The sequence below is a fragment of the Epargyreus clarus genome, unplaced genomic scaffold (genome assembly GCF_041222505.1).
Source record: "Epargyreus clarus isolate Ecla_fem2 unplaced genomic scaffold, WU_Ecla_fem_2.2 ptg000014l, whole genome shotgun sequence".
Lineage (NCBI taxonomy): Eukaryota > Metazoa > Arthropoda > Insecta > Lepidoptera > Hesperiidae > Epargyreus > Epargyreus clarus.
Genome location: NW_027332222.1, coordinates 7,481,566 through 7,495,253, shown reverse-complemented (window position 1 = coordinate 7,495,253; position 13,688 = coordinate 7,481,566). Strand labels below are relative to the sequence as shown.

The window sequence follows — 13,688 nt, the reverse complement described above, 5'->3', positions numbered from 1 at the left end:
CATTAAAACTAACAAAAACAATCTCCTTAAAATGAATCATAGCTAAAGTATGTTATTGATATTTCTTTCTATACATATTAAATTTGTTTCAATTAAAGCAGGGTACGAATACGAAAGGGTGACGACATGAAGTTGGCGCAGTATTGATCCATGACGGTTATTTGAAGGCCAGACCTTGGCTGAGCACAAGATTATGTTATTTGCAGTTTTATTCTTACTACCAAAACAAGGTTATCCTAACTACTACAGTCAATTATGGTGACATTTCTAAAATAACAGCGTGGATTAACTATTAATCTGGTTTTTCTTTTTAAACGTAGACTAAGAAGTACATAAATAAAATCAGAAAGGATTGGAACTATGTACCTACCTATGCATATATAGGTTATGAATCACCTTTGTCATGGCATCACTGTATTGTAGTCATATAGTTATATGATTCTACAATGACTATCGCTATGCAACTAATATCTGTATCACACGTAAACAGTCAAAATTTCATTGCTTTGTTCTTTTGTTCGTGCTATTTCGAAAAGTACAGTCCGATACCAAACATATTGTCTTTTTCACCACGAAAATAATAATATTTATATTATCATGTCCTTTGCTTTGCTGCGCGGTTTAGTGAGACGCTTAAGTATTGACTAATCTGATACTTCTAAGCGAATGAAACTATGCACTACACACACAGCCGCACAATTTTTGTTAACTAAACTAATGACAAGTGGGCATCACAAACGAAAATTACAAAATTGTACTACGTCTAGACCGGATTGTCTAGAAATAATACCGAACAGTTTCATTAAAAAGCACTTATTTTAGTTAACCAACTGAAATAACCTGCTGACTATGCAACAAAGCAGTGTTATAATTAACTTATTTGTCCTCGAGCGAGACAAAGAACGGGTGCAACCTTCGCAGACCACCCTTGGCCGTGGTGCTGCGACCTAGATCGCGGCTACCCTCGCGTCCCTCCCACCCCTGACCTGACCTACTTCGAAATGCACTTGATACAGCCTCAGTTCCCTTGCGCACATCGAAACTCCGCTCGCGCAACCCAATTCACGTCCCTGACACAGCTATGACGTATTCAACCTAATTTGACCACTATATATTCAAATATATTACAAGTAGTAACGTACAGAATTTTCTTACCTCCAACATAATTATTACGATTGTTTTTGGATCTACAGCCTGCAAAACTTTATTACTCTGTTGACCATACACATAATTTACAGATCAATGTAACAAACTAAATAAACTGATATAAGTCCATAGATATAATCCATAATATATAATAATATATATATATATAATATAAGATATAGTCCATAAATTCACAAACCATTATATCTTCAGAAAGTTACTAAGAGGGTGTTTATAAGACGAGATTTGAATTTAACGTTAATTGAACGTAGACGTTTATAAACATCATGTAAGTACATCGTAGGATAATATTAACATTCCAATATGATGGTATAAGACAGAATAGGAACGAACAGTAAGAAAATTAAATAGATGTCCATGGTTTGGCCCACAAAAGTTCATACCCATATGTAAACGTGAAATGTTAAACCGTTACCTCAATTGTCTAATAATAATCTCATGTAACACAACGCGACTTGACGACAGGAAAGCATTGATGTACGCTGTAGCCCAGATCGTCCGAAATAATATGGCATTGGGCAGAAGGCCGATGCAGTCTTTGGCAAACTGTGCCAACCAGTTCACGCTCTTATATTATGATGATCGTGTGGATAAAACTGTATCGGGATTACGGTTTTAAATTAAATGCTACTACTACTCAATCAAATTAAGAAGTATGATATGTTTTCAACATCATACAAAACTATTTATCTTTTAAAAATTTATAAATAAAAACTACTAATGTAATACTACTACTAATGTAATACTACTTTTCTATTGAAATGTATAATTATAGAATATTGTTCAAAATATATAGTCAAATAAAAACTGTACATTACCTAATAATTAATTATGCAAAGTATTTTTAAGTAGATAAGCGTAATAAGCACTTGAGTAAAATTTAGCATTAGTCATTCTTCAGAACAAGCCAGTGTTCTAATTATCACTTTGCGTCCTTCAAAAGATCCGTTAGCAGATTGTTGTATTTGTCTCCATATCGTACAATAAGAAAATAAAAACACATAATATCAACGACGAGTGCCTACATACTCAGGGGAATATGTGGTTGCAACACTGACAAGGCCGCGGCCTAGAGTTGCTTCCGTCCGCGTTATATCGCAGCTCTACACTCCTATACACTTATGTTACACGTGCGAACTACGTATTATTAGAAATGCCACTGCATAATATAATCTTGGAAGTGTGACAGAAGTAAAATACGATGTACGCATCGGCTTACCGTGAACTTGTGCAGTTTGATGCAAATAACCACTTTAGTTTTGTTGGCTCAGTGTCCGTGACTTCTATGTAGAGTATGTTTAGACTATATGGAGTAAATAAGACTCATTTTTAATCCTCGATAAATGAGTACCACATTTTCCCTTGCACCTTACTGTGTGTGATTTATAACAACATAACATATTGTAATAGATAAAATACATTTCTAAACTGATTTAAATAAAGTATACAACAAATACTAATATTACGTTGCTAAAAATTATAATTTAAATGAATGCACATTACCTTTCTATATTATATGAAGTAAAGGCGACTAATATATTATTGCAACTGATTAACTCAGTAACCTATAAAATTGTGTATAAAACTAATTGTTTTAAAATATAATCTCTATTGTTACAGGTTAACAGTGTGGTGTTCGAGTGTACATGGCGAGGGTGCATATACATCACAAATACTTGCGCCTCTATTGAAGCACACATACGTCAGATGCATTTGGGGTATGTTAGATATAAAGCTTTCTACTTGTAGTATAGTAAAAAAAATATACACAAGTGTACAAATCAAAATCAATTAAATTTTTATGCCTGCCTATGCACTTGAGATAAGGCGTGCAAGTTTTTGTGTAGTTAAAGCCTTTATCGGTAACAGTTATTTCGAGATAATATCTAACTGAGACCATGTCGATGCAAGTCAAGAACCAATTGATAAGTTGTGTTATTAGACAAATACAAACCGTTTTATGGTATTGTAATGCATTGGAAACAAGTAAGGGGTCACGTGTCCGCGGCTAGGCACGTGTACAATAATTGCGCAATGAGCCAGCTGCCCAGACTGCAGCGGGATGCATCCACTTGTTTCCTACGGCTATTTCAAACAATGTTTGTAAATCCCAGGCATTCTGCACCACATGGAAACACTAGGCTGACAATTTAATATATCTGTCTTCACAGATGTCTTACAAATCTTCATATAAAATTTACCTTATTACGAAATAAAATCTAAGCAAAAGAACTGTAATTAAAAACACAGTTAAAAATGAGCACATTCTCTTCAAAGTTTTCGCTAGGTATATAGCAACTGTATTTCGTCCATATTCGCGTGTCATATTCGTTACATTTATAATGTAAAACCTTAGCTAACAACTGTTAAAACTATCTGAGTCACGAGCCATAACCAAGCTAAACATAAACAGGATGCTGATAAGGAAGTAAAGGCAAATTACACACAGGTACTTATCAGCTGTCAGTCAATAAAAATTGCGCAACCTTTGATCTATACGGCGAATTGGTGCACGGCATGAGTGGTAATTAGAGATGGCTGCAAAGCCCTTGGTGACCCGGAAGCGGCGAGACTTTGCGACACGACGACAAGGTTGCTCGCTAGTCGCTACGTAGCCGGCCCGCGCCCGTGCCCGCCGCAAGGTCACCGCGCACCGCCCGCCCGCTTCTTACGTAACTCTGCCCTCTTACCACTATTCTTAATAAGAATTTCTGAGTATTAAATTTGAAAAAATCTTACACAATGCACTAAATATTATACGAATGCATTGTACCAAATAGGTATCTAACTGATAATCCACTTTTACATGTTACTTATTCTTACTATACGAGTAAAAGTTAAAAGAGTATTGAGCTATTGAGCTTACTATATATTTGACTTTCACACGTGTCATGCAATAAATCTAAAGTGGAATCGAATTAAGTATCAAATTAGGCATTTGTAATTAATTTGTTCGGGTTCTTTCTTCGTTAATTAACCATTTGTAATTAATTTGTCACGTTTTTTTCTTTATTTTCCCGTGATTTGTTTTAAGCATTAATACCTATAAAGTTATATACATGAGAAAAGTCTTCATACATACATTTGTCGCCATGTTTTTTATCTCCAAAATAGGGCGTGGCAGCGTCTGTACATATTACTCACACCAAATATATCTTCAAAATTATTCTGGAAGCACTTCGTATACTAAACAATTATTTTGCTTTAATTTTATAAAATAACATTGTCGTGTTTCAGGCCAAAGAAGGAAGGTGAAAGTGATCATGAAGAAGAATTTTACTACACGGAGCGTGAAACTGCCGCACCTGCACCTCCGCCCACTCTCTCCCACCGAGACATGTGCCGTCCGCCCCACGAGGATCCTGATTATCAGCGACAGCTTGTAGGATCCTACAGGTAATTTATATCTTTAATGAAATATTAAATAATATTTATTACGTAAGTAATAGGTACACCACATATATACCTATGATACGGCTTTTTTTCCAAGCTATTAAGTGTTGAACGTGGGGTGGTACGCATTAGGGCAAAATAAGATATTTCGTTTTTGTAAAGTTTTCTATTTGCCTAATTGAAAAAAACGATTCCATTAAGTAACAATATTATTTGACGTATAGATATGTTCTTAAACTCTTTGGGTAGCTCTTTTCCCAGGACATTTAATTTCTATCGTGTCTTTCCGATACGTTGACCATGCTGCAGTTGCTTTTTCTCAAATCTAGGTGAGGCCTAGAGCGTACTCCACCACGGTGCTCCAACGTGAATTGCTGGAGTGGTAAACCCATGTCGAATATTTTCAAATATAATGTAAATAAAGTTTAACGATTGCCACCCAATTAGAACAACCACGGCTGACGTCTGAACGAGGATGAAATTTAGTCACTAGCGATCACCCATCTATATTCCGGCCGCACCCGTTGCTTGGCTTTGTAGATCAATTAAGATCTACACAAACTACGGGGCAATGATCTCTTCATTTGAAGTAAATAGTTGCCACGTATTTCATTTCAATAACATAATGTATTATATTTAATAAAAACATAATGTAGTGGTAAAATTCAAGTATTCACTGAACTAATATTATTAAAATGTATATTTGTTTGTAGGCAAGGACTGCTTTCAACACTACAGAATGGATCAGCACGGCCCATAAGCATTCCTTTAACGCATTCCTGGTCAAGCTCGCAGTCTCCGGTATGTAGCTACTAAACTATAGTGTTACTATACTTTCTAGATATTTCATATATAAGAATATATTAATGAAAAAATGAACTTTCATTTTTACCATCTAAAACACTCTTTGTATTTCAGAAACACATGCGTCTTACTCCAAGCGGATCGCCGAGCAGTCCCGGGCGGCGGCCGCGCTCCGACAACAAGAAGTGCCGCAAAGTGTACGGCATGGACCAGAGGGAGCTCTGGTGCACACAGTGCAAGTGGAAGAAGGCTTGCACGCGTTTCGGCGATTAGCGAGAGCGACGCGAGCTCGCCTCAGCGCGTGCCTTGCTACTTCTCAAGTGAATTACAGAATCACTTTTCTGTTGTGCCGGAGCGAACCTTACGACAAGTTTAGAGTATTCCCAACGTGCGAGAACTATTCCGTGTGCGGGTTATAATTAGTTTAAGGTGAGAAAATATATAAATGAGTTTTTATTAAATATAAGTATATACGGAGTAAAATAAAATATTGAGTATATAAAGATTTAAGGGAGACATATTTTTCTCTTTGAATGTGGCTCGTATTTTTGACTGCATAATGGACATTGCCCACGTATTTTTGTAGTGCAGTAGATTTGCCTTTACTGTGACGCGCACGAAAATGTTGTGTGCCGCTCTCGGTCAGAGACTGTGAATAATAAATAGTTATAAGAATAGTTTTAAGCTTAGACTGACACTGTGCGGTGTGGAAACAATTGTTACAGAGGTACACGTACTTATCTCATACTAAACAACTTGGAAATCGTTATTGTATCTTGAACAATGCTTAGCGTTTATCTGATCCCGTTGTACTAGTTTTGAGTATTACCAATTTATATAGAGTTAGACAGTAAAAACATAATAAGTTTTATATTTTTAAACAAAACCGGTTAGTAGTTATAGAATAAGCCAACAGTTCCTTTTAATTGGATGCTAATAAATTTCTAACTAAAATATTTTATTTTCATTAGACGTTATAGTTTTCTATAAATTTATTACCAGCATCTACTTTAAATCATATACGTGACAATTTTGGAAAAAACTGACAGCTTAATTTATCTGGAGTTAATATTGAAATGCGCTACAAAAAATGTTAACATAGATAATACACTTATAAAATTTATTTTTTATAAAACGCTTAATTGAAGAATTAGGTGATTGCTTAACGAATGAAGAATGAGTCGCCTCTAAGTCTGCTTATCGGCTAGATATGCAACTGTCCATCGTTTATATACTAAACTAAATGATGGTACAAGGATATTTCTCGTGAACGCCGGAGTATTCTTACTTCTAAGATATGTACCAGTATGAAGTCAGTGAATTCCGTCCACGCCTTAAATTGTGCTTTATTCGGTATTTCTGTCACCCCTGTAACAATGTTTTCTCACTTCGCATAAATATCGAGTGCTCGACGCGCACCATTTTACAATCGACTTGGTTTAAAAGCATTCCGGTCGAATATACTTCAGTGATATTTAATCACATATGTGTATTGACTGAACTTATAGATAATAATGAAATAAAACATAATAAATAATATATGAATTAGTCTCATAAGTTATCTCAGATTCGACTAAAAGACTACACAAATTTAGACTTAAATTTTTATGAACATATCTGTATCGTATACAAGGTTGATTCTATCAGAACAAGGAGACAATACTCAGAGTCGCTCGCGCAGTGTGTGTAGTAAGTAATGATAGGGGTAAATATAGCGAAATTTTTAACAACACAATAGTAATACAATAATAATAAATGTGTATATTTTCCAACATTGTGACATCTAACTCCTCTTTTATTACATCGCGAAATTCCTCGCAAAATTCAATGATTAGTGGAGCATTTCGCTTAATTTATTCCTATACCATGCCGTCTTCGAGCGGACCACTCGCGCACACTTGTCGACAAAAACATAAACTGCCGGATTGTGCCGGAGGCTGTAATAAGAAGGAATGCGATTAGCAAATCGGGAGGAAAATGCTTCGTTTGAACACCTAAAATAAGTGGGTTCATCACAAAATATACAAGTAACAAAACAATCGGATCTACGATGGAAGTTACGTGGTATTTACAACAAAATACCGACAATGCATAGTTGTGCATACAAATTTCGTACAAATGTACGTGTAAATAGTCCCACGATAAAACAGATAATAATATGCGGATAAAAAATGACGACGACGCCATGATGCTCCAAACAACTGCTTTACCCATCCGCCAGGTTCAAAACACCTCCGTCTTTGGGATGTCAAATGTGATAAGGAAAGGAATAAGCCGAGTAAGCATAAAATTCTAAAGGCGATTGCGAGCTGCAATATTATATGATAAGTATTAAATTATACTATATTTGTAAATAAATAATGATACTGAGAATTATATAATATATTCTATTCTATACGTGTAAAATTAAAAGCAATTTTCGGATGTGTACATAATATATCATTATAGCATTATTGTTACTTAATGTGATCGTATAAATCTACAATTTTATACGATGAAACGATAATGGGTTCTTAAAATAATTAAGGCGTAAAATTATATAATAAATATTTAAGTACAGTATTTTATAAATTGCAACAATTACGACAACATTGTATTACTACACGTTAGTATAATTATTTTTAATGTATAATGAAATTGCGTGCTTCGTTTAATTTAAGTGGTTGACTGTCGTTTGAAAGCTCGTGTAAAAATCCGGGCGAATGTCAATTTAACCGAGCCTCTATGACAGAGAAATCAGTGCCAATAAGACCGTCTACAATATAAAAATAGAATTTAATTATACAATGTTGTCGTCGTTATTCAATTATTAAAGAGCAATAAATACGAATATTTTTGTTAAATTGCAGCGCGGTTTTTTACATCCACCCAAGGTTACCAATTTCGAGCTTTCTTTTCAAACGAGAATCAAGTTTAGCACTAGATAATAAATGCAATCAGTAGTTTAAAACGCTAATTTAAAGATCATTTGCTATGTGCCAATTTTCTTTTTACTGTGAACTTATTGTTTTCTTCGGATTCTACAAACATGTCAGAGTTTTACATGTATGTACCTAATGATCAGATTTGGCTAGTATTCATGGTGCTCTTATAATTAAAAACGCACATGTCAAGAACTGTGTGAGTATGTGCCTCAATCGATTGTATTCTTCCATAACTATAGCAATAATATCGCGCCTTGGCAGTCACAGTAGAGTTCAAGCCATTACGAGTCATTAATAAAGGTCCTTACACACAAAAAACTTAAGTAAGTGACATTATTTTGGCTTGTTTAGAGACTTTATCAGATTCATAAGCGCGCTATATTCTAACTGTGATTTAAAAAAAGATATTTAACATCCTAAACATACTTTACAAAATAAATAAGCAAGAAAAATATTATAGAAATGACTGTCGATACCGTTAAGAATGCAGTCTACGCAGCACATAATTAACAGTTTTGACAAATTTAAATTCTTGCCATTTCTATTAAATGTTTTTTGTTTACTGTGTCTACGTTTAAATGGAAAAATTGAGTTAATTATTCATGAAATATTGCCCGTAGATTCTTCTTCTTAAAAAAATAGGTACAGAAATTATTTTTATATAGGTACGCAGGTATGAATATCTAATACACAAAAATGTATTTTGTCATTTTCACACAATTTATATATGGTTTTGTAACTATTTTACTGAATATTAATTTATTACTTCTCTTTGTTGCACTATAAAAACTGGATAAAATTTTCATTCCTGTAACATAGTATCGTTTATCGTAAAGCGTGAAGTACCTGCAAATATTACCAAATAACTACATAATATTATTGCAATAATGGTTGTGATAAAAAATCATGATGTTGTCCTTCTCACCGAACATAACCGATTTATTGTTTCAAGAAACGAAACTGCGCTCACCAAACCAAATAAACGATCCCCGGTAGATATACGCGACAACTCAGCTAGCGATTTGACAACTGCCATATTGTAAGAATCTAGAATTAACTGCGATTTAGATTACACGTAATCTACATAGATATTAGAGGTATTTTAAGTTGAAGTCATAATGTAGTATTTAATAATCGTAAGTACAATATAATCATATTATTAGGCGTTGTTGAGTGAAAGACGAACGAAGCGATAAGCTCTACCTTGTTAGCTATGGTTATTGATCGAACCTTGCAATTTCTGATCTTGTAAAGTTTTCTCTTTCATACTCATTTTAGTGATATCTACACTTTTAAAATACAATGTTCATGTTTCAAACGAGGTTCAAATAAACGAGTTCAAGAAACCTTGAGGTGCCTCTTACCGACTTTTATCAATCATTTAAATATACAGCGACCCCATATAAAATATTCCTAGTTCTTTTATTATTTTGTTTAGATCGGACGCATATCCTATGCGTAATATCCCACGTAAACATTTAATACCACTTGTTTGATATAATTTACAGATCTCAATTTATATTGAAGCTATTAGAATTATTTTTAATATAATTTCCTTATTTTAATTAATTTAAGCGTTGTATTTTTATTACATTAGATAAAGACATTTTTAATTTAAGTAATCAAATTGTACATAGTTTAACTACCTATTAATTTATTTAGCCAAAATTTTGCTCAATATTGTATACACTCGTCACCAAAGTCGTAATAATAAAATGTTATCATTTCAGTACAAAAAAGCATAATTTAAAAATTGATTTGTTTTTATGTTAATATCAAATGTTTGGTTTACCTGGTTTTTATAAACAGATAACCATCAATAAATTGATATTTTTAACAAATTTAAGTTAAAAGCAAAATACACAATTTATCTCCTATAACATCATTCCACTCACACATCACGATGAACGCGGTAATCAGATACCTGCCTCTGTGAAGTAGGCTGATAAGAGCGCTAGTCGACACTAAGTCCTAATATGTAACAAAATTTCTATGAACGGAAATACATGTTATTAATTTTTATAAAGAGAGTGTTTTTACTTTATTTATGATAATTTTTATTAGTTAAATGAATTGTTTGATATACAACCTCGTCTTCGTATCTAGTTACGTCTTCGTGTAATATTAATGTTTTCCGATTGTCTTACTTACATTTCTATTAAATTTTAGTAAAATTGAAAACTTTTGATTCTGTAAAAAGGCAATGCTACAATCGTGGCTAAAGAAAAGTTTTCCAATACTTACATTTTACTATTCTACATAAAACAAATAACTTTCTAACTCCTTTCTTTAAGATTACTTATTTTGTGATCATTATATAACTTGAATGCGATTATATCTGCTATATACTCATTCTAAAACTCTATAAGTAGGTAACTGATGCAAAATGTGCCTGTTATCCTTATCTATTTCTTATATTATCTATGTTTTCTCAAAACAAAATCTATGCATGTAAATATGTAAATTGCAGATAAGTGTACCTACGAAATACTTTTTGACTTACTAAGGAGTTATATTGCCTAGTTTTTCGCCAATTACATGAATAGTTACTTGTAATCCGTTAAACCCGAATGTATGTAATAATTTCACCTTTGATCACAGTATATTCGTATTGAATTAGTTAATTAGAATATTTACTTATGATGTAAATTATTAGAATAGTATATCAAATTCAAAAAAATATGCCGTATTGTACATACCATACCTACACAATTTAATGTGAAAATTAATTTTATTTTTATCTGTACTACCTGTAACTAGCATGTGTAGATTTTATATTATTATACTGGCATAGAATTACGGTGGTATTTCAAAGTTGTAGTTATTATTTTTTCGTAAATGATAAATTTATTAATCGTGTACCTATACTTAATTAAAGAATTATATCCGGATCAATGTTCTCGTATTGATTATTGTGAAGGATGATTCTTAATAGTTATCATTACATGACATGCAATGATTTATGTGGGCAATAAAACTTTCTAAAAATATGTCTCCTGCTATAAGTACGTACCATCTTAAACACTTATATTGTAATTTGTAATATAGAATATCCTGTATTTTATAGGTTTCGATTGAACAGTAATAACCAAACGCGCTGAGCACGCCGCTCTCTTGCTGCTGATCTTTAAATAAACAGAAAATATAATCCAAAGAAATATTGCACTTTTACAGACCTTACATCGTGAAAAAGTTATTTTTGTATTGAAGAGCACTAGCCTTTCTTCTAATAACCATTTATCACAAAAAATGTAACAAGTTCTGTAAAATATATGCGTTTCCTTGTTTATTAAAAGATCGAAATGGACACAAATTTTGTTAAACAGACTGTTATCCATTACTGAAAATCTGGTTTACTCTGTTACATCGTGCCATAATAAGGCCAAGTTAGGTTGTTTACTACAATAATCATGAAGATTATTATACATAATTATTATTATACATATACATCATATCCATAATGTATAACTATATTATTTATCTGTTTGTGTTAAAGCCCACTACTTTATTATAGAATCTTTAAACAACTAAACAAATACCTACCTGTTTATTCATTTCTTCATGTCCGCTGTCTCTGCAATATTCTTAAATGCTTGTTTATAATGAAATTATATGTATTTGTTAGATTTTTCTTTGTATCGGTAAGTCGATGCATCGGTTTAATGGTTACCAGTAGTTTTAAGGATTTGAAGTTATGATATATCGGAGGGTATTGTTTGAGATATCGTTAAGCGTGTGTGGTAAGCATAAAGACGTCGATATGTTGTCAATATCACAGCAGTTTTTACCGATGCTGTCAGCTCAGTCCTCGTGTTACTCGATATTGAACTACAAAAATCACTTACAATGATACGCTGAACAACTTTCTTCCAAATTGTTTTTTGCTTGCTAATAAGGAAAGGTAGAAACTAGCTGGCAGTTAATCTACTGTGATATTAATAATTCTATTTATTAATCTTCTAGTTTATTATTTATATCTTAAAAGTTGAATGTGAGCGTGTTATATTTTACTGAATCGTGTTAGATATAGGCAATGTTATTTTATATTGTACCTAACGCGATGGTCCAGAATGTGTTCCAAATGATTGATTTATAAAGTTGAAATGATTATATGATATTGATTAAAATATTTTTGTTACTGTTTCGTAAGTGATTGTTCGTAAAATGTTATTACACAAAAACATGTTTAAAATTTCATGACGAACCAGTTACATCTTGAGCTCTCTATATACACCATAGGTACTATGATCATTATTGTAGTTACTGCATTTGAAACAGAAATTGACTGTGAGATGTTATGTACCTATATTTAAAAATATATATGTTATGCAGTTTTAAATGAAATTTAAGAAAAATATTAATTTTATTGTGTACTACTACTTAGAGTAGATTATTTTGTCTGGAACATTATACCTCAATAAGTTTAGAATGAATTTATGTCTTTAAAAATATATATATATTGCAATTATTAGAATTACTGTGGTATTATTTTCCCTCACCTATACGTCTATCCATTAAATATAAAAGTCCGTTCATTTGATACCATTTTGATACGAAGTAATTATTTTGTAATTATTTTGTAATATTCTGAAAATCTTTTTAATTTTTGAAGAATGCGGGAAAAATAAGCATGCAAGCGAAAATTTATTACATACAAATAAAAAAAATCTCACCCAAGCCATTCTTCCGATTATTAATAATAACAACAACAATCATTATTAATAATAACGCAATAAAAAAATATAGACGTCAGATTTATGCGTCAAATAATAGTCCGCGCGTATTTCAGTGCTTTTTTTAAGGAAGAGTGTAAGGCAACTGCATTCACTTACGCACTGATTAAAAATAATTTCATCGTCTTTTCTGAGTTTTATGTTTTTGTAACACTTTATCACTTAAAACGTAAGATAACCGAATATAGAAAACGTACTTTTTTGGATTATAAAAGATTGGATAGATTTAGGAAAAAAAATGTCTGTTGTTATAGGTCTATCGTTATACCCAAGGGTCATAGGTACTAATTAACTTTAAGGCGGAGACCGCAATGCGATTAAACGCGTTTAACCGCAAGACTGAAACCGCAAAAATATAAAACATATTGCTTTCTATACAAGTGCACGCACTAGTGACTTTTTCAGGCGACTGATTTATTGTTACATTTTGACCGCGGCTTGTTTAAAGCGCGGTTTTTTTGTCTCCCATAGTAATTGTATGGTGGCGCATTGATATAAAGTAAAGATACGTTACTAGCGGGTAAAACACGAAATATACAAAATACACCAATTGGAGTGAATCGACTCCAGTCGCTCTCGCGCGGCGTAGTAACTGACACGTACGTATGTCACTGTACACGTTAAACGTCATTATTTTAGTCTTCTAAGCCTCAAAATGCCTTTTGTG

The 13,688-nt window shown here is 32.7% G+C and overlaps 1 protein-coding gene across 1 annotated transcript in view; it reads left to right on the top strand.

Annotated features, from left to right (window-relative positions):
* The window catches only part of Glut4EF (Glucose transporter 4 enhancer factor), a 54,569-nt gene extending 47,454 nt beyond the window's left edge, over window positions 1-7,115 (top strand). The window contains exons 5-8 of the mRNA XM_073079822.1: window positions 2,788-2,885; window positions 4,405-4,563; window positions 5,274-5,361; window positions 5,479-7,115. Of these exons, the coding sequence (XP_072935923.1) occupies window positions 2,788-2,885; window positions 4,405-4,563; window positions 5,274-5,361; window positions 5,479-5,637 (504 nt within the window). The 3' untranslated portion in view covers window positions 5,638-7,115. The remainder of the gene's footprint in view (window positions 1-2,787; window positions 2,886-4,404; window positions 4,564-5,273; window positions 5,362-5,478) is intronic.
* Window positions 7,116-13,688: the final 6,573 nt, after the last annotated feature.